Source organism: Hylobates moloch, unplaced genomic scaffold, assembly GCF_009828535.3.
Source record: "Hylobates moloch isolate HMO894 unplaced genomic scaffold, HMol_V3 SCAFFOLD_12, whole genome shotgun sequence".
In the NCBI taxonomy this organism is placed as follows: domain Eukaryota; kingdom Metazoa; phylum Chordata; class Mammalia; order Primates; family Hylobatidae; genus Hylobates; species Hylobates moloch.
Genome location: NW_026652287.1, coordinates 20,486,695 through 20,505,207, shown reverse-complemented (window position 1 = coordinate 20,505,207; position 18,513 = coordinate 20,486,695). Strand labels below are relative to the sequence as shown.

Sequence of the window (18,513 nt, the reverse complement as noted above, 5' to 3'; positions counted from 1 at the left end):
CCACTTCCTGGGTTCAAGTGATTCTCTTGCCTCAGCCTCCCTAGTAGCTGGGACTACAGGTGCCCGCCACTGCACCCAGCTACATTTTGTACTTTTTTTTTTGAGACGGAGTCTCGCTCTGTTGCCCAGGCTGGAGTGCAGTGGCGTGATCTCGGCTCACTGCAAGCTCCACCTCCTGGGTTCATGCCATTCTCCTGCCTCAGCCTCCCGAGCAGCTGGGACTACAGGCGCCCACCACCACGCCCGGCTAATTTTTTGTATTTTTAGTAGAGATGGGGTTTCACTGTGTTAGCCAGGATGGTCTCAATCTCCTGACCTCGTGATCCGCCTGCCTCGGCCTCCCAAAGTGCTGGGATTACAGGCGTGAGCCACCGCGCCCGGCCCTAAATTTTGTATTTTTAGTAGAGATTGGGTTTGACCATGTTAGCCAGGCTGGTCTCAAACTCCTGACCTCAGGTGATCCACCCACCTTGGCCTCCTAAAGTGCTGGGATTACAGGCGTGAGCCACCACACTTGGCCACAATTAATTGTATTTTTAGTAGAGACGAGGGTTCACCATGTTGGCCAGACAGGCCTCAAACTCCTGACCTCAGGTGATCCACCTGCCTTGGCCTCCCAAAGTGCTGGGATTACAGGCATGAGCTACTGTGCCCCACGCGCCCCGCCTAGTTTTGTAGTTTAGATTACTCTGGCTACTATGTGGAGATTGGATTAGGAAGTTTAGGCCTGCAGGTCTGAGATCAGTTAAAATGTTGCTGGTCATCTAGGTGGCCAGGATTTAGGGAGAGGGACAACTGCTTGTTAAATGGCTTTTATGTGAATTAAATTGGCATATATTAAAGGTGATCTTTGTAAGGAGCACGAGTGCTGAAGCAGTTAGCACACAGTATGAGAGTCATTTGTATATGAATGAAATGGGCAAGCATTAAAAAAATGAGGATTTTGGAGCTATACAGATATGGGTTAAACTTATGGCTCTGCCATTCACTAGCTCTGTAGCCTTTGTTTATTTATTTTTGAGAAAGAATCTTGCCCTGTCACCCAGACTGGAGTGCAGTGGTGCAATCTGGGCTCACTGCAACCTCTGCCTGTCTGGTTCAAGCAATTCTCTCACCTCACCCTCCGGAGTAGCTGAGACTACAGGTGTGCGCCACCAAGCCTGACTAATCTTTGTATTTTTAGTTGAGACGGGGGGGGGGGGGGGCCATGTTGGCCAGGCTGGTCTTGAACTCCTGACCTCAAGTGATCTGCTCTCCTTGGCCTCCCAAAGTGCTGGGATTACAGGCGTGAGCCACCGCACCTGGCTGCCAATTAAGTTGTTGATGTAGCTGCCTGGGTGTCTATAAGCAAGTCATTTGACTCCTCTGTGTCTGTTTCCTTCTCTGTAAAGTGAAGGCTCACAGGCGTTAGCCACCACGCTCAGCTAGATCTGTAGCCTTCAATGAGTCATATGCGCATCAATCAAGTAAAAGCTCTACTTTTCTCAATCTGGTCTGAGCCACCATTATTCCCAGACCAGAATACTATAGTATTCCGTATTTTGACTGGCTTCTCTGTTTCTGGCCTTGCTCTTTTGCTGGAGCTTCACAGAGTGTCCAAAGTAATACTTCCCCACCACCCGGCTTTTTTTTTTTTTTTAAGAGACATGGTCGCGCCATGTTGCCCAGGCTGGTCTTGAACTCCTAGCCTCAAGCAATCCTCCTGCCTCAGCCTCCCAAAGCGCTGGGATGAAGGCGTGAGCCATCATACCTGGCCTGAGTGCAGTGGCGCGATCTTGGCTCGCAGCAGCCTCGACCTTCCAGGCTCAAGTAATCCTCTCACCTCAGCCTCCCGAGTAGCTGGGACTACAGGCGGAGTACAGGCGCGCGCCACCACACCCGGCTAATTTTTGTATTTTTTGTAGAGATGGGATTACACTATTTTGCTCAGGCTGGTTCCCAACTCCTGGACTCAAGCGATTCGCCCGCCCCAGCCTCCCAAAGGGAAGTGCTGGGATTTCAGGCGTGTGCCATCGCTCCCACCCCAAAGTGGTATTTATTGTTATTATTATTATTATTTTGAGACGGACTCTCGCTCTATTGCCAGGCTGGAGTGCAGTGGCGCGATCTCGGCTCAATGCAACCTCTGCCTCCCAGGTTCAAGCGATTCTCCTGCTTCAGACTCCCGAGTAGCTGGGAATGCAGGCGCCCCCCACCACGCCCGGCTAATTTTTGAATTTTTAGTGGAGACAGGGTTTCACCATGTTGGCCAGGATGGTCTCGATCTCTTGACCTCGTGATCCGCCCACTTCGGCCTCCCAAACTGCTGGGATTACAGGCGTGAGCCACTGCGCTCAGCCTATTATTTTTTTTTTAGGCAGTGTCTTGCCCTGTCGCCCAGGCTGGAGTGCAGTGGCGTGATCACGACTCACTGCAGCCCCGACTTCTTGGGCTTAAGTTATCTTCCCGCGGCAGCCTCCACGCCCAGTTAGTTTTTTGCATTTTTTGTAGAGATGAGGGCTTGCTTTTTTGCCCAGGCTGGCCTCGAACTCCTAGGCTTAAGCGACCCTCTTGCCGCAGCCTCCCAAAGTGTTGGGATTACGGGCGTGAGCCACCGCGCCCAGCCTACTATCTTTATCTTATAGAAAGAAAAGAATGGAGGAAACCGAGGCTCGGAGACAGTAGGTAACTTCCCCAAAGGTTCCACAGCTAATGAGTGGAGCGACGATTTGTGGAACGAAATGAATGAAATCGATGTGGCAGTGGGCGGGGACGGGTCGGTGGCGTAGACGCGGAGCGCGCAGCTCACACCCGGCGGCCGCGGTTTCCAGGAGGAAGCAAGGATGCTTTGGACACTGCGCGTTGCGCCTCCGCGGAGCCCTCGCGCTGCCATTCCCGGCCGTCGCTCGGTCGTCGGCTGACGGGAAGCAGGAAGTGGTGGCGGGCGTCGCGAGCGGTGACATCACGGGGGCGACGGCGGCGAAGGGCGGGGGCGGAGGAGGAGCGAACGGGGCCGGGGGGCGGCTGCACAGTCTCCGGGATCCCCAGGCCTGGAGGGGGGTCTGTGCGCGGCCGGCTAGCTCTGCCCCGCGTCCGGTCCCGAGCGGGCCTCCCTCGGGCCAGCCCGATGTGACCGAGCCCAGCGGAGCCTGAGCAAGGAGCGGGTCCGTCGCGGAGCCGGAGGGCGGGAGGAACATGACATCGCGGAGGTGAGGAGCCCCGAGGGGCCCGGCCCGGGCCTCGGCCCGGCCCCCGCCGTGTTCGGTTAGCCCCGTCCGGAAGGGGGCGCCCCGGCCGGGCTTCGGGCTCCCGCCCCGGGTCAGGGTTGGGGGCCGGTTCCCTCCTCGTCCCCTCGCCCTCCCGGGGCCGGGGGCCGGCCCCACCGCGCCCCCACCCCTCGGGTCCCCATTCATTTCCTGACTCCCCGAGTTCCGGCTGCGGCAGCCCCGGGGATGCTCGTCAGGCCCGGGGCAGGTAGAGCCGCCGAGGGAACCACGGGTGCCAGCGGCCCGGCTCAGCGCCGCATTCCTGACCCATTGCCTCATGAGAATTGCCTCATGGTGATTCCGAAATAACCCTGCTCACTTGGGGAGGCTCCTTGGGACACGAGAGGGGAGTTGCGCGGGGCCGGGCCCCCAGTGGTCTAGTCGTTCTGGGTCACTGTGCCACTTGTGTGCATTTGGGGACTTCACGCAGGACCCCTGATCCTTTTATATGCCCCTTTGTGTCTTCTTTTCCTCCTACCCCTCACGTGCCAGAAATGGAAAAACTGACTGTATCTGCAGCCACTAGAAGTATTTCCTTCCTCTGCGATCTTCGCTTTGGGAGATGGAAAGGAAGGGAGCCGCATCTCGTTATTTAATCCTTCACTGCGACCTTAACAGTCAGGTCTCTTTACTGGTACCCGTTTTATGGATGAGGAAACCGAGGCCCAGAAGCAACATGCTAGTAAATGACAAGATTTGAAACTAAGGAGGATTAGTGAGTTAATGAGATCCTTTGAAAGGTCAGGGTAATACTACTACTGATAGCTAACATTTGCTTAGTTCTGACCACAGCCCTATCAGATGGCTATTATCCCCATTGTAAAGATGAGTAAACCGAGTTTCAGAGGTTAAGTAAATTGCCTAACCTCACAGCTAGTAGGTGGTGGAGACAGAATCCCTACTTTTAATCACTATGTTGCTTCTATTATTTTGTAACTATTGCTAACCATTTGTAAGCCTTAATTTTGTTGTCAAACAGTAGTGTGACCTGTTGTTTTCAGATAGTGATCCTGCTATTTTGTATAGTCAATCTATATACTACTCACACTTAAGACCCACTGTCTATTCTTTTCCATGATTGTTCAATTATGGTCACTGTCTCAGACATTTAAAAAACGATTCAAGCTATTGAGGCTATTTGAATGAGATTTCTTTTTTTTTTTTTTATTTGGAGACGGAGGCTCACTCCGTTGCCCAGGCTGGAGTGCAGTGGCGCTATCTCAGCTCACCACAATCTCCGCCTCCTACGTTCAAGCGATTCTCCTGCCTCAGCCTCCCAAGTAACTGGGACTACAGGCGCACCACTATGCCCGGCTAATTTTTGTATTTTTAATAGAGACAGGGTTTCACTATGTTGGCCAGGCTGGTCTCAAACTCCTGACCTCGTGATCCGCCCGCCTTGGCCTCCCAAAGTGCTGGAATTACAGGTGTGAGCCACCGCACCCCGCCTGAATGAGATTTTTCAAAATATTAGGAATGTCTCCTCCAAACACGCCTGGCATGTTATTCCTACATGGATCTGGAATTTAAAAAGGGGAGAAAAAAGAAAACTGAGAACTCGTAGGAAGTGAGTGACTTGGACAGGTCGGTTGGCAAGTGCTTACAGATCTGGGTAATATATAACTGCATTTCAACAGAACAGTGTATAGCCTCAAATGTTCTAATTCTTTAGGGAGCTTTTAAATAAACAGTTGTCTATTCTTTAATCTGTCAAATAGTCATTGAGTCTTTTGTTCCTGGTGTCTGCTCTTCCAGACAAGTAAGGATCTGCTGCTTTAGGAGACAAAAAGACAGGGGGCTGGGGGTTGGGAAAAGGTCTGGGTAGTAATAGACCCTACATTGTCCAGTTTGTTAATTTAGAAGCATAGAAGTGTGAGCATAGTCAAAGCAGCAAGTGGTAAAGATGACAGTTTGAAATGGAGTAATTCCTTCTCTCCTCCAGCCCTGGTATTATGCACCACCCAAAAAGCCAGATTATGAACACAATACACATAATTTTGAATGATTTATTATTTTTTGGATTATAAGCCTGTTTTATTTGTTAACCAGCCTTAATGAGGTATAAATGACATGCAATTAATTGCATATATTTAAATGTACAATTTGATCAGTTTTGACATACATACACACTTGGGAAATCACCACCATAGTCAAGATAATGAACACATCTATCGCCCCTGGTAATTTTGCCTCATGTTCTTTATAATCCCTCCTTTGTTCTTAGGCAGCCGGTGTTCTGCTTTCTGTCACTATATATTAGTTTGCATTTCCTAGAATTTTATTTTTTTAAATTTTAAAATTGTTTGAATAGGGATGGGGTCTCACCGTGTTGCCCAGGGCAGTCTCAAACTCCTGGGTTCAAGTGATCCTCTCACTTTGGCCTCCTGAAGTGTTGGGATTATAGGCGTGAGACACCCTGCCCAGCCCTAGACTTTTATTATTATTGTTATTATTATGTTTTTTTGAGATAGGGTCTCACTTTGTTGCCCAGGCTGGAGTGCAGTGGTGCGATCACTGCAGCCTTGTTTTGCTAGGCTCAACCCATCCTCCCTCCTCAGCTTCCCGATTACTGGGGCTACAGGTGTGCACCACCACACCCGGCTAATTTTTGTATTTTTTTATAGAGACAGGGTTTTGCCATGTTGGCCAGGCTGGTCTCAAACTCCTGGGCTCAAGCGATCTTCCTGCCTTGGCCTCCCAAAGTGCTGAGATTACAGGCATGAGCCACTGCGTCTGGCCTTCAAATTACTTTAATCTAGTATTAATTCATTCAACAGGAAGTTAATGAGCCAGGCAGGATAAAGCAGTAAGATAGGAAAATATTGCTATTTTCATGGCAGAGAGCAGACAAACACATGACTAAATAGGACAAATTCAGGTAGTAATAAATTCTAGGAGGGAAAAAATCCCCCAGAAATGTGAGGGTGGGAGAATGCAGTTAGTTTTGATAGGTGGTTTAGAGAAGGTGATCGTGTGAGCTGACACCTGAATGACGATTGGTAGTCTGAATTTTGTTTTGCTTAATTATCAAAATAACTCCTCTTGGGTTCGACTTTTATATGCATCCAGTAATTAAAATGTAAGTATATTCAATGTACTGATATCTCTCAGCATCATAGGTAGGAAGACTAAGGCATTGAGCAATTAAGTGACTCCTCCCTTGATCATGTAGCAGTGATAGTACTGGATTTAGATTTTGAGGTTGCTTCTCTGCCCTTCTCTGCCTTTGTGAAACCAACAAAGCTGCCTGTATTTTCCAACTCTTCATTCAGCATGTGGTACCTCCTTTACATCTGTTTTTGTTCCTCTGAAATCCATACGCGACGATGAGCTGAGAGGGGCAGAAAATTGAGCTTGTTCTGAGACTGGAGGCTTTTGGTTTATCTCTTGCAGGTCAAGTACATTTTGTCCTGGGCTCTCCCTGGTGGCCACGTTTGTTTATCTCCTGCGGGAGTAAATAAACTTGCCTTGCTGAAAAATAACAGTTCTGTGTCTTTGCAGTTGAAACTGGGATGTCTTTATTAACGATAGGTCCCGATGTAAGGCCAAGTTTTTGGTTAGAGTTGCTCAAGTGCAGAGGCCGCTGCTAAGATGACTTACCCCTCGTGTCCATGGTCAATGTGGAGACCGTTATGAGTGGCACATGATGCTGGAAAAGCAGAGCCAACTCATGTTCGTAATTGTTCCTAGCAGGCCGTGGTGTACATTGTTAGGCAGCCACAGAACAATAGAGACGCTCAGCTTATTCCCCTTCCCTCTGGGAAACACAGACAGTACTTGCCATCCAACGCCAACGTTTTTAAGGAAGAAGGAGGCAAAAAGTGATGTTGGCAAGGTCTCTGGGAGTTGTGGACCCCAACCAAGGATTGGAGACCCTGAAATGGATTCAGATGCCCTAAAATGCAGCCCAGTTCATTACTATGAATTTTGGAGGACTTTGTGCCTTGAGCAAATGTGTATATGTGACGCTCTTTGACAACACTGAAATAGGAAAAATACTATCCATGTTCGCGAGGAGCATTGAATTTAGAGAGGGAGACAGACTTTTATGCCAGCATCAAATGAATTTGATAAAGCTAGTACCAAAATGAAATTTGAATTTTTTTTTTTTTGAAATAGAGTCTTAGTCATGCAGGCTGGAGTACAGTGATACAATCTTGGCCCACTGCAACCTCCACCTCTTGGGTTCAAACAATTCTTGTGCCTCAGCCTCCCGAGTAGCTGGGATTACAGGTGTGTGCCACCATGTCTGGCTAATTTTTATATTTTTGGTAGGGACGGGGTTTCACCATGTTGGTCAGGCTTGTCTTGAACTCCTGGCCTCAAGTGATCTGCCCACCTTGGCCTTCCAAAGTGCTGGGATTATAGGCATGAGCTACCACACAAGCCTGAAATTTGAAATTTATTGGTATAGAATATACTATTTAGAATGTATGTGTATATATATGTATATTTGTATACTCATATAAACACAAATACACATTGTATGTGTCTCTGTAATGTGTATATCTGTCTACACATACATGTATATACACACATACAATGTCTTTTTTTTTTTTTTTTTTTGAGACAGAGTCTTACCCTGTTGCCCAGGCTGGAGAGTGCAGTGGCATAATCTTGGCTCACTGCAGCCTCGACCTCCTGGGCTCAAGTGATCCTCCCATCTCAGCCTCCTGAGTAGCTGGGACTGACTACAGGCACATGGCATCGAACTTGTCCAATTTTTGTATTTTTTTGTAGAGATAGGGTCTTGCTCTGTTGCCCAGGCTGGTCTCAAATTCCTGGGCTCAAGCTATCTGCCTGCCTTGGCCTTCCAAAGTGCTAGGATTACAGATGTGAACCACTGTACCTGGCTTTTACAATGTCTATTTTAAAGATAATGGTTCAAGTTTTTATCATCCCACTGGCCCACTCTAATGAAACATCTACCCACTCATTGAAGAATTATTTATGGTGGGATAACTCTGTGCCAGGTACCGTGCTAGGCACTGAGTATTCCAGGTTTTAGGAAACAGCACATGCAAAAGTGCTGAAGTGGGAGAAGATCTTGGAGTGACTGAAGGCTAGGAGAGAGCACGTGTGGGAGCTGTGAGGCTGGGAAGGTGGGAGGTAGGTGGGATCAGACCCACAGGGATTCTGAATGTCTTTAGTGTCATGTGGACCATGGAGAGGAGTGCAGATTGTATTTTTAGAGCAATGCAAAATCACAGAAGGATGTGATCAGGGGAGTGGCATGAGCTGATCTATTTAAAAATATTTCTCTGGCTGCTGTGAAGGAAGGATTGTAGGAGGCAGGAGTAGATTCAGGGAGATGAGATAAGTGATGAGAGAGGCTTTGAACTTGGGTAGAAGTAGTTTGTGGAAAGTCTTTTTTGGAGGTAGTTTTTGTTTATTGCCTTGTCATCAAAGCAGAGATGCTGACCAATGAAACTCCATGAGAAAATAGTGATTTATAAAGACATATCTATGCACTACCATTAAAAAGCTGCTTGGAAAGAAGATAACAAGCTGCTTTAACAACTTTTTATTTTATTATTTTTTTTTTGAGATGGGGTCTTACTCTGTCACCCAGGGTCACGACCTCAGCTCACTGCAACCTCTGCTTCCCAGGCTCAAGCGTTCTCCCACCTCAGCCTCCTGAGTGGCTGGGACCGCAGGCACATGCCACCATGTCAGGCGAATTGTGTGTGTGTGTGTGTGTGTGTGTGTGTGTGTGTAGAGATGGGGTTTTGCTATGTTGACCAGGCTGTGTGTGTGTGTGTGTGTGTGTGTGTGTGTGTGTGTGTAGAGATGGGGTTTTGCCATGTTGCCCAGGCTGGTCTCAGACTCCTGAGCTCAGGCGATCCACCCGCCTCAGCCTCCAAAGTGCTGGAGATTACAGATGTGAGCCACTGTGCCCACCTGCCTAACAACTTTAAAAAAAGTTTACATTTAGTAGGATATTTATTGCATTATTGTTGGAGATGGCAAAATATTGGAGACAGCTGAAATGTTCATCAATAAGGGGGCTAGTTAAATGAAATACAGTGTAGCATGCATTAGAACACTTTTCAAGAATTTAACTTTTTTTGTAGCCTTTTACTTATAATGCTTGTCCCTATTGACGCCTTGTTTTTTCAGCATGACTTACTCTTTTACTATAGGATATTAAAATTTAATTAGATTAGAAATGAGAAATATTCTTGTAATCTGTAGAAAGTAACAAACTATAAACTTTCTCCCCAAGAACAAATATAATAATTTTTCTGGAGTAACAGGTAAGAAAGATGTAAATTTATATGTATACAAGAAACTGAAATTAGACTTTATACATTTAAAGGTTACAAGTGCAGTTTTATTACATGAATGTATTATCCAGCATTGAAGTCTGGGCTTTTAGTGTAACCAGCACCTGAATAATGTACATTGTACCCATTAAGTAATTTCTCATCCCTCAAACCCCTCCCACCCTGAAATTAGACTTTGGATCCCTAGTTTAAATTCCACCCCTCTCTTTTTTTTGAGACAAGGTCTCACTCTGTCACCCAGGCTGGAGGGCAATGTTGCTATGATAGCTTACTGTAGCCTCAACCTCCTGGGCTCAAGGGATACACCTTCCTCAGCCTCCTGAGTAGCTGGAACTGCAGGCGTGCACCACCACATTCAGCTAATTTTTTGATTTTTTTTTTATAGAGATGAGGTCTGAACTCCTGGGCTCAAGCGATTCTCCCCAAGTGCTGGGGTTACACGCATGGGCCACCGCCCCCAGCCTAAACCTCCTTTCTCAGTATAGCAGGCTTGAGATGAAGTTCCTGAAATTACTGGCCAGCTTGACTGTTTCCCCACATCACTGGAGGAGGGGGGTGCATAGATAAAACAAAATATTCAGCATCATTGTATTTTCTTTTTGTTTCATCAGCATCTTTTTTTAAGACTCACTTGACATAAGTCCCTAGCCTCAAAGAGTAAAGCCTTTGCAGAATCTGCATTCGGATTTCGGGTGTGATTTCCTGGCAAATAGTTCAGGTTTGTAAACTCTTTTGTTTTGTTTTTTTTCTCTGAGACAAGAGTTTCACTCTTGTAGTGCAGGCTGGAGTGCAGTGGCACCATCTTGCCTCACTGTAACTTCTGCCTCCCGATTCATGCGATTCTTCCTGCCTCAGCCTCCTGAGTAGCTGGGATTACAGGCATGCGCCACCGCAACTGGGTAATTTTTGTATTTTTAGTTTCACCATGTTGGTCAGGCTGGTCTTGAACTCCTGACTTCAGGTGGTCTACCTGCCTTGGCCTCCCAAAGTGATGGGATTACAGGTATGAGCCACCGCACCCAGCCAAAACTTTTTTTTTTTTCTCTTTTTGTTGCTGAGAAATGTAAACTCTTACAGACAGGAATTATGTCTCCCATTTTTTAAAAGCCACTCAACACATGTGTAATAGGCCCTGGAGCTTATTTTAGACATTGATTTGAGGCTCTTTTCCCCAAGTGCTGGTGTGTGTGTGTGTGTGTGTGTGTGTGTGTGTAAGTCTTTCTTTCTATGAGATGAGTGGTACCTACCTGGGCTGTATGATCTTTTTTATTTTATTTATTTTATTTTTGTAGATACGAGGTCTCACTATGTTGCTCAGGCTGGTCTTGAACTCTGGGGCTCAACCAATCCTCCCTCCCTGGCCTCCCAGAGTGCTGAGATTACAGGTGTGAGCCACTGCACCTGGCCAGTGATCCTTAATAAATATAGATAATGGCTGGGCATGGTGGCTCACACCTATAATACCAGTACTTTGGGGGGCCGAGGCTGGCAGGTCACCTGAGCTGAGGAGTTTGAGACCAGCCTGGGCAACATGGTTGAAACCCTGTCTCTACAGAAAATACAGAAATTAGCCAGGTGCGGTGGTGCATGCCTGTAGTCACAGCCACTTGGGAGGTTGAGACAGGAGAATTGCTTGAACCTGGAAGGTGGAGGTTGCAGTGAGCCGAGATTGTGTCATTGAACTCCAGCCTGGGTGACAGAGTGAGATCTTATCTCAAAAAAAAAATATAGATATAGATATAGATAATGCCAGATGATGGCTGGTTAGAAGGGATTGTCAGGGGCTGGCAGGTTTTGCAGGTGTTAGAATGAGCAAGATGAGGAGAAGGATGCTTACTGCCTTCTCCTTGTAGCTCCTTCTCTACCCCTTCCCCTCAGTGTTTTTTTATTTTTATTTTTATTTTTATTTATTTTTTTGAGACAAGGTCTTGCTCTGTCACCCACACTGGATTGCAGTGATGCAATCATAGCTCATCGAAGCTCAAACTCTTAGGCTCAAGTGATCCTCTTGCCTCAGTCTCCCAAGTAACTGAGACCACAGGTGCGTACAACTATGCCCAGTTAAGTTTTTCATTTTTTATAGAGACGGGGTCTTGCTATGTTGTCCAGGCTGGTCTTACACTCCTGGCTTCAAGTGATTCTCCTGCCTCAGTTTCCCAAAGTGCTGGCATTATAGGCATGAGCCACTGTGCCTAGCCCATCAGTGTCTTTTTATCCTTTACTCCTATCAAAATTCATTCACTCAGCAGCCGTTGATCAAGTGCCTACTATATACATGGTGAGGACTGGAAATTTATTTGTCTCTTCTCATCTTATCTGTTAATTGTAATCAACTGTAATCATTCTGTATTAATTGTAATAAACTTGTTGATAAACTCAAATGAGGCCATAATGATTTGCCATTTCCCCTCCTTCCAGGTTATATGGATGTACTTACATTGCAGGTTTCATTTGTTGGTTCAGTTTTTAAACTAAACCCTTTTGTGTCAAATTATGCTAGATGTGAGATGGGGAGTTCAAGATGTGTGTTGTCTTTTTTTTTTTTTTTTGCCTCACTAATATACAAGTGCTTATAACCTTTGAGGCTGGCCCTATACATAAAGATTTTTATTAATTCCACTGTTCTTTATCTTCTCTTACTAAGTTCTCAAGGTCGAATTAACTCTAACTGCTCCTTACTAGTGATAAAGAAGTTGCAAATCACAAAATTGTCAGTGATTGAATACACAGATTAAACCTGTAACTGGGAAGCATTTTTGGTAATTACGAATACTTTTTGAAAAAAAAAAAAGCTATGGAAGGAAAGTTTAAAATCTATTAAAGCTCAAGTAGATGGTCATGGAATAGCCATTTCAATTTCTAACTATATATTACTTATTTATTTATTTATTTTTGAGACGGAGTTTAGCTCTTGTTGCCCAGGCTGTAGTGCAATGGTGTGATCTCAGCTCACTGCAACCTCCACCTCCTGGGTTCAAGCTATTCTCCTGCCTCAGCCTCCTGAGTAGCTGGAATTACAGACATGTGCCACCACGCGAGGCTAATTTTGTATTTTTAGTAGAGACGAGGTTTCTCCACATTGGTCAGGCTGGTCTCGAACTCCTGACCTCAGTTGGTTCGCCCTCCTCGGCCTCCCAAAGTGCTGGGATTACAGGCGTGAGCCACCGCGTCTGGCCTCTTAACTATTGTTTGAAATAATGTAGAGACAGCTCCAGAGCCATGAAGAAGTGTATGAAGAAGCAGTGTTAGCTTAAATGACATACATGTCACAATTGCCTATGTGAAACTAACATAATTATGCATGAAAAGTATCTATCCTGCATAACCTCCACCAATAATAATAATGTTAATAATAGTGAAAACTAATGTTTATTAAGTCCTTACTGTCTCCAGCCTCTGTGCTAAATACTGGTTACTAAGTTTCCCTGAAAATACTATTCTCATCTGTTTGTTCTTAATAACAGGATAGCATAATTGTAAGTTGTAAATGAAATAATACAGTTTATTTAATAAAAGGGTAAAGGAGAAGACCACCTACCTTATCTTCTGTTGCTGATCTAGATGGATGTAGGTGGTGTTTACCTAGTTTCACCTTTGGCAGTTGAAACTACTTTTTTTTTTTTTTTTTTTTTTTTTTTTTTAAGAGACAGAGTGGACCAGGCACAGTGGCTCACGCCTGTAATCCCAGCACTTTGGGAGGCTGAGGCGGGCAGATCACTTGAGGTCAGAAGTTCAAGACCAGCCTGGCCAACATGGTGAAACCCTGTCTCTACTAAAAATACAGAAAGATTAGCTGGGTGTGGTGGTACACGCCTGTAATTCCAGCTATGTGGGAGGCTGAGGCAGGAGAATCACTTGAACCCAGGAGTGGAGGTTGCAGTGAGCTGAGATTGTGCCACCGCACTCCAGCCTGGGTGACAGAGCAAGACTCCGTCTCAAAAAAAACAACAACAACAACAAAAGAAATTTTTAGAAATATGAGATGACAGCAAGAATGAGGGTATTAAAAAGAAATTTTTAGAAATAAATAGCAGAATGTAATGGTGAAAAGTTTGATTTCTCAAGTCTGCTTTGCACACAGGCATATGGCAAACATCAGTAAGTATAGCTGTAATTTTAACCAGCTGTAATGTATAATAGCCAAGGTATCACATTTTTCTTTTTTCTTTTTTGAGACAGAGTCTTGCTTTGTTGCCCAGGCTGGAGTGCAGTGGCACTATCTTGGCTCACTTCAACCTCCGCCTTCTGAGTTCAAGTGATTCTTGTGCCTCAGCCTCTCAAGTAGCTGGGATTACAGGTGTGTGCCACCACACTCGGCTATTTTTTGCATTTTTAGTAGAGACAGGGCTGGTCTTGAACTCCCAACCTCAGGTGATCTGCCTGCCTAAGCCTCCCAAAGTGCTGAGATTACAGGTGTGAGCCACAGCGCCTGGCCATATATTGCTTTTTTCTTATTATCAGAGCCAGTTCATGATTGTGGAAAAATAGTGTTTGTAACAATATAAGTATGGATAAATCATCTTTTTTATTTTGTGATTCATATAGGTTTGTTGTTGTTGTTGTTTTGTTTTTATCTTGAGACAGAGTCTTGATCTGTCACCCAGGCTGGAGTGTAATGGCACAACCATGGCTCACTGCAGCCTCAGACACCTGGGCTCAAGCAATCCTCCCATCTCAGCCTCTAGAGTAGATGGGACCACAGGTGTGGGCCACCATGCCTGGGTAATTAAAAAACTTTTTTTTTTTTCTAGAGATGAGGTCTCACTATGTTGCCCAGGCTAGTCTCAAACCTTTGACCTCTGCTTCAGCCTTTTTGAGACAGAGTCTGGCTTTCACCCAGACTGGAGTGCAGTGGCTGATCTCAGCTCACTGCAAGCTCCGCCTCCCAGGTTCGCGCCATTCTCCTGCCTCAGCCTCCCGAGTAGCTGGGACTGCAGGCGCCTGCCACCATGCCTGGCTAATTTTTTGTATTTTTAGTAGAGACGAGGTTTCACCATGTTAGCCAGGATGGTCTCGATCTCCTGACCTCTTGATCCGCCCGCCTCAGCCTCCCAAAGTGCTGAGATTATAGGTGTGAGCCACCGCCCCCGGCCTGCTTCAGCCTTTAGAGTAGCTGTGACTATAGGCATGTGCCATCACCCAGCTAATTAATTTTTTTTTTTTTTTTTTTTTTTTTTTTTTTGTGGAGATGCGGTCTTACTTTGTTACCCAGACTGCAAGTTAGTTTCAGATATCAACATTTGATGTTTCCAAATGCATGGGGAGGTTTTGGAGCAAGTTTTTGGCTCATATGCATAGGTGTCCTAGACATTCACTTTGCAAATTCTTATAAAATGACTACAGTAGCATACAGATAGGGAAAAATATCCTTGTCAGCACCACCGATTGGGTGAGAAGAGACTGTATATTAAAAACAATGACTATCTTTTTGCCACATAAATTGCTGGTGGGGCCAGTTTGAAGAGGGCTTTGTCAGCTGCCTTCTGCGTCTTCCTCTTGAGTACGTGGAGTTGGAGTCATCCTTGACAGCCTCCTGTTGACACCACCCAGGTCACAGATGTGAAACTGTGTGGATGTAGGAGAGAGCAGTGATGGGGCTTACCCCAAGGTTGCTCTTCCTTCCCTCTGGCCACAAATGTTTAGTAAGGAACTGCTCTGTATTAACCATTTGCTAGGGGCTGCGGGTACGGTGGTGAAGAAATAGACATGTTCCTACTCGGGAGGCTGAGGTGGGAGGATCGCTTGAGCCCAGGAGTTGGAGCTGCAGTGCGCCGTGATCACGCCACTGCACTCCAGCCTGGGGGACAGAGCGAGACCCTATCTCTAAAAAACAATAAAAGAAATAGACATGTCCTTCGCCCTCATGGAACTGCCAGTCTAGCCTTCAACCTGGTGACTGTAGAAATGTGTGATTAGATGCTATATTGCTTTGTTGAGTGTCACCCCTGAGAAGCAGGGGTTTTTTTGAGAAGGTTGGATGGGGGATTTGACTGTGGGACCACCAGAGGGAAAAGCACATGTAAAAGCCGCGTGTAGCAATTGGAGGAAATTGGAGACGTGATCAGAGAACCAGAGTCAACCAGGGGCCATGCCGTGCAGGGTCCTGTTAAGATCTGTGACTTTATTCTAAATGTTTTCTTCTGGATAACATCTAAATTTCTAGTTCCAAAGGTGAAACTCCAAGGGCGGGTTCTGTGCTAAGCATTTTGCGTGTATTAATTAATTTCCACCACACAACATTGCTGTGAATTAAGACAGTTTCTAAGCATGGCAAGAAACCCAGAAATCATAATGGAAAAATCTGATAAATTTAACCATGCCAGCATGAACATCTGTAGGAAAAAAAATACCACAGACTAAAAAGGGGGGAAAAAAAAACCGGAGACAAATATTTGCAACACATACAGTAAAGGGTAATTTTTTGGTTATATCGAGAGCTTCTACAAATCAGTAAGAAAAAAAATCTAATAGGAAATGAGCAATGACAAACTGACAACTCATAGAAAAGGAAACACAAGTGATCTGAAAAGATGAAAAAGTGCTCAGTCTCACAAAGAAATGCAGACTAACATGGTACCATTTTCCATTAATCAGATAGACAAAGATGAAAGAGTTTGGTAATATATGTAGTATTGGCACAAGTGAGGGAAAACAGGGGATTTCACACTCTATGCCCGTCCAAACCAGTACCTTATTTCGAGGGTGGTTTGACAATATTTGTCAAAATAAAAAAATTATATACAGTCATTTGCCACATAATGATGGTTCAGTTGATGATGGATGGCATACATAATGGTGGTCCCATAAGAATATAATGGGCTGCGCGCGGTGGCACTCGCCTGCAATCCCAGCACTTTGGGAGGCCGAGGTGGGTGGATCGCCTGAGGTCAGGAGTTTGAGACCAGCCTGGCCAACATGGTGAAACCCCGTCTCTGCTAAAAAACATACAAAAAAATTAGCCGGGCATGGTGGCGGGTGCCTGTAATCCCAGCTACTCAGGAGGCAGAGGCAGGAGAATCACTTGAACCCGGGAGGCAGAGGTTGCAGTGAGGTGAGATCGGGCCACTGCACTCCAATCTAGATGACAAGGTGAGACTCCGTCTCAAAAAAAAAAAAATGATTATAATGGGCCTGGCCAAGGTGGCTCACACCTGTAATCCCAGTACTTTGGTAGGCCAAGGCAGGAGAATCATTTGAACTCAGGAGTTTGAGACCAGTGGGGACAACATAGCAAGACCCCATCTCAAAAAAAAGAGATTATAATGGAGCTGTCCTGTATAGATATACCATTTTTAACATTTTTTTTTTTTTTTTTTTTGAGATGGAGTCTTGCTGTGTCACCCAGGCTGAAGTGTAGTGGCGTGATCTGGGCTTACTGAAACCTCCACCTCCTGGGTTCAAGCGATTCTCCTGCCTCAGCCTCCCAAGTAGCTGAGACTACAGGCACGCACCACCGTGCCCAGTTAATTTTTGTATTTTTAGTAGACATGGAGTTTCATCATGTTGCCCAGGCTGGTCTGGAACTCCTGGCCTGAAGTGCTGTCCCGCCTTGGCCTCCGAAAGTGCTGTTGCCCAGGCTGGAGCTCAGTGGCACAATCATGGCTCACTGCAACCCTGACGTCCCAGGCTCAGGCAAATCTTTCCATCTTAGCTTCCCAAGTAACTGGGACTACAGGTGTGTGCCATCAATGCCCCACCAATTTTTTAATTTTTTGTAGAGATGGGGTTTCCCTACGTTGCTCAGGCTGATCTTGAACTCCTGGCCTCAAGCAATCCTCCCACTTCAGCCTCCCAGAGTGCCGGGATTACAGGTGTGAGCCACCTTGCCCTGCCCTGTACGAAGATCTTCATAAAAGCAGTTAATAATAGTACGTTTGAGGCTGCCATCACAGGGGTGAGGTCAAGGACAAATGTGAGAAGTTCTTTTAGAATCTATTTTTAAAAAAGAAGAGATGACAGTGGTGACAGTCAGGGAACAGATAAGCAGGTAGATTGTGGGGGCCTAGGCTGTCTAACCAGTGTTTAAAATGAAGCAACTGCTGAGCTTGCTGTATTTCATTTAATGGAGACTAGTAGAACAACAGCCAGAAATTCTTCACTTTCCATCTAAGAGAGGCAAAAGTTATTTTCCCTTCAATAACCTGGGACTGTAGGATTAAGGTTTTTTTTTTTTTTTTTTTTTTTTTAAATACTACAATATGGCTACCGGTATAATTTAAAATGATTAGAATTCTGTTAGACTAAGAAACAGGTGTCTGCCTGAAGTAGACAGTCACTGAAGTCACTAAGTGGCAAAAGACAGAAAACAAAAAATTGAAAGTAGGAAACAATCAGCAGATACAACGCCAAACATGAGCTGTCAGTGATAATGGATTAAGTCCTTCAATTAATGGCTGAGCCAGATGGAATGAAAAGAAAAAATCCAGGCTGGGCATGGTGACTCACACCTGTAATCCCAACACTTTGGGAGGCTGAGGTGGGAGGATCACTTGCACTCAGGAGTTCGAGACCAGCCTGAACAACATAGTGGGACCCTATCTCTGTTTTATAAAAATATTTTGAAAAAAGAAAGAAAAATTTAGTTGTGTTCTGCTTTAAAAAGACAAATTGGCACAGAATGTCAAAGAATAAATAAAACAAACATGGGCAAAAGAGATTCAGGTGGTATCAATAATATCGGGCTAAGTAGCATTCAAGATAAAGATTATTCAATAATAAGTTATTTAATACTAGAGTAATTGCATATTAATGAAATGTATAATCTATGGTAGAGATAGTCAGTAATTGTTTTATGTATTCATTAAGGTAACAACAAGCAAACAAGCTTTAATAGTTTTAAATGCTTTATATGCTTTATAGTTCTTTTATGTGCATTAATTCATTAATTCTCATTTCCTATGGGGTAAGCACTATTATTACCCACATTTTACAGATGTAAAAACAGAAGCAGAGAGATTAATTAGCTTGCCCAAGAGATGTGG

General features: G+C 45.3%; 1 protein-coding gene across 1 annotated transcript in view; it reads left to right on the top strand.

The window, feature by feature from the left end:
- The first annotated feature begins 2,980 nt into the window (after nt 1–2,980).
- Nucleotides 2,981–18,513, top strand: part of PTPN11 (protein tyrosine phosphatase non-receptor type 11) — a 93,575-nt gene continuing 78,042 nt past the window's right edge. Inside the window, exon 1 of the mRNA XM_032168619.2 lies at nt 2,981–3,188. Within this exon, the coding sequence (XP_032024510.1) occupies nt 3,175–3,188 (14 nt within the window). The 5' untranslated portion in view covers nt 2,981–3,174. The remainder of the gene's footprint in view (nt 3,189–18,513) is intronic.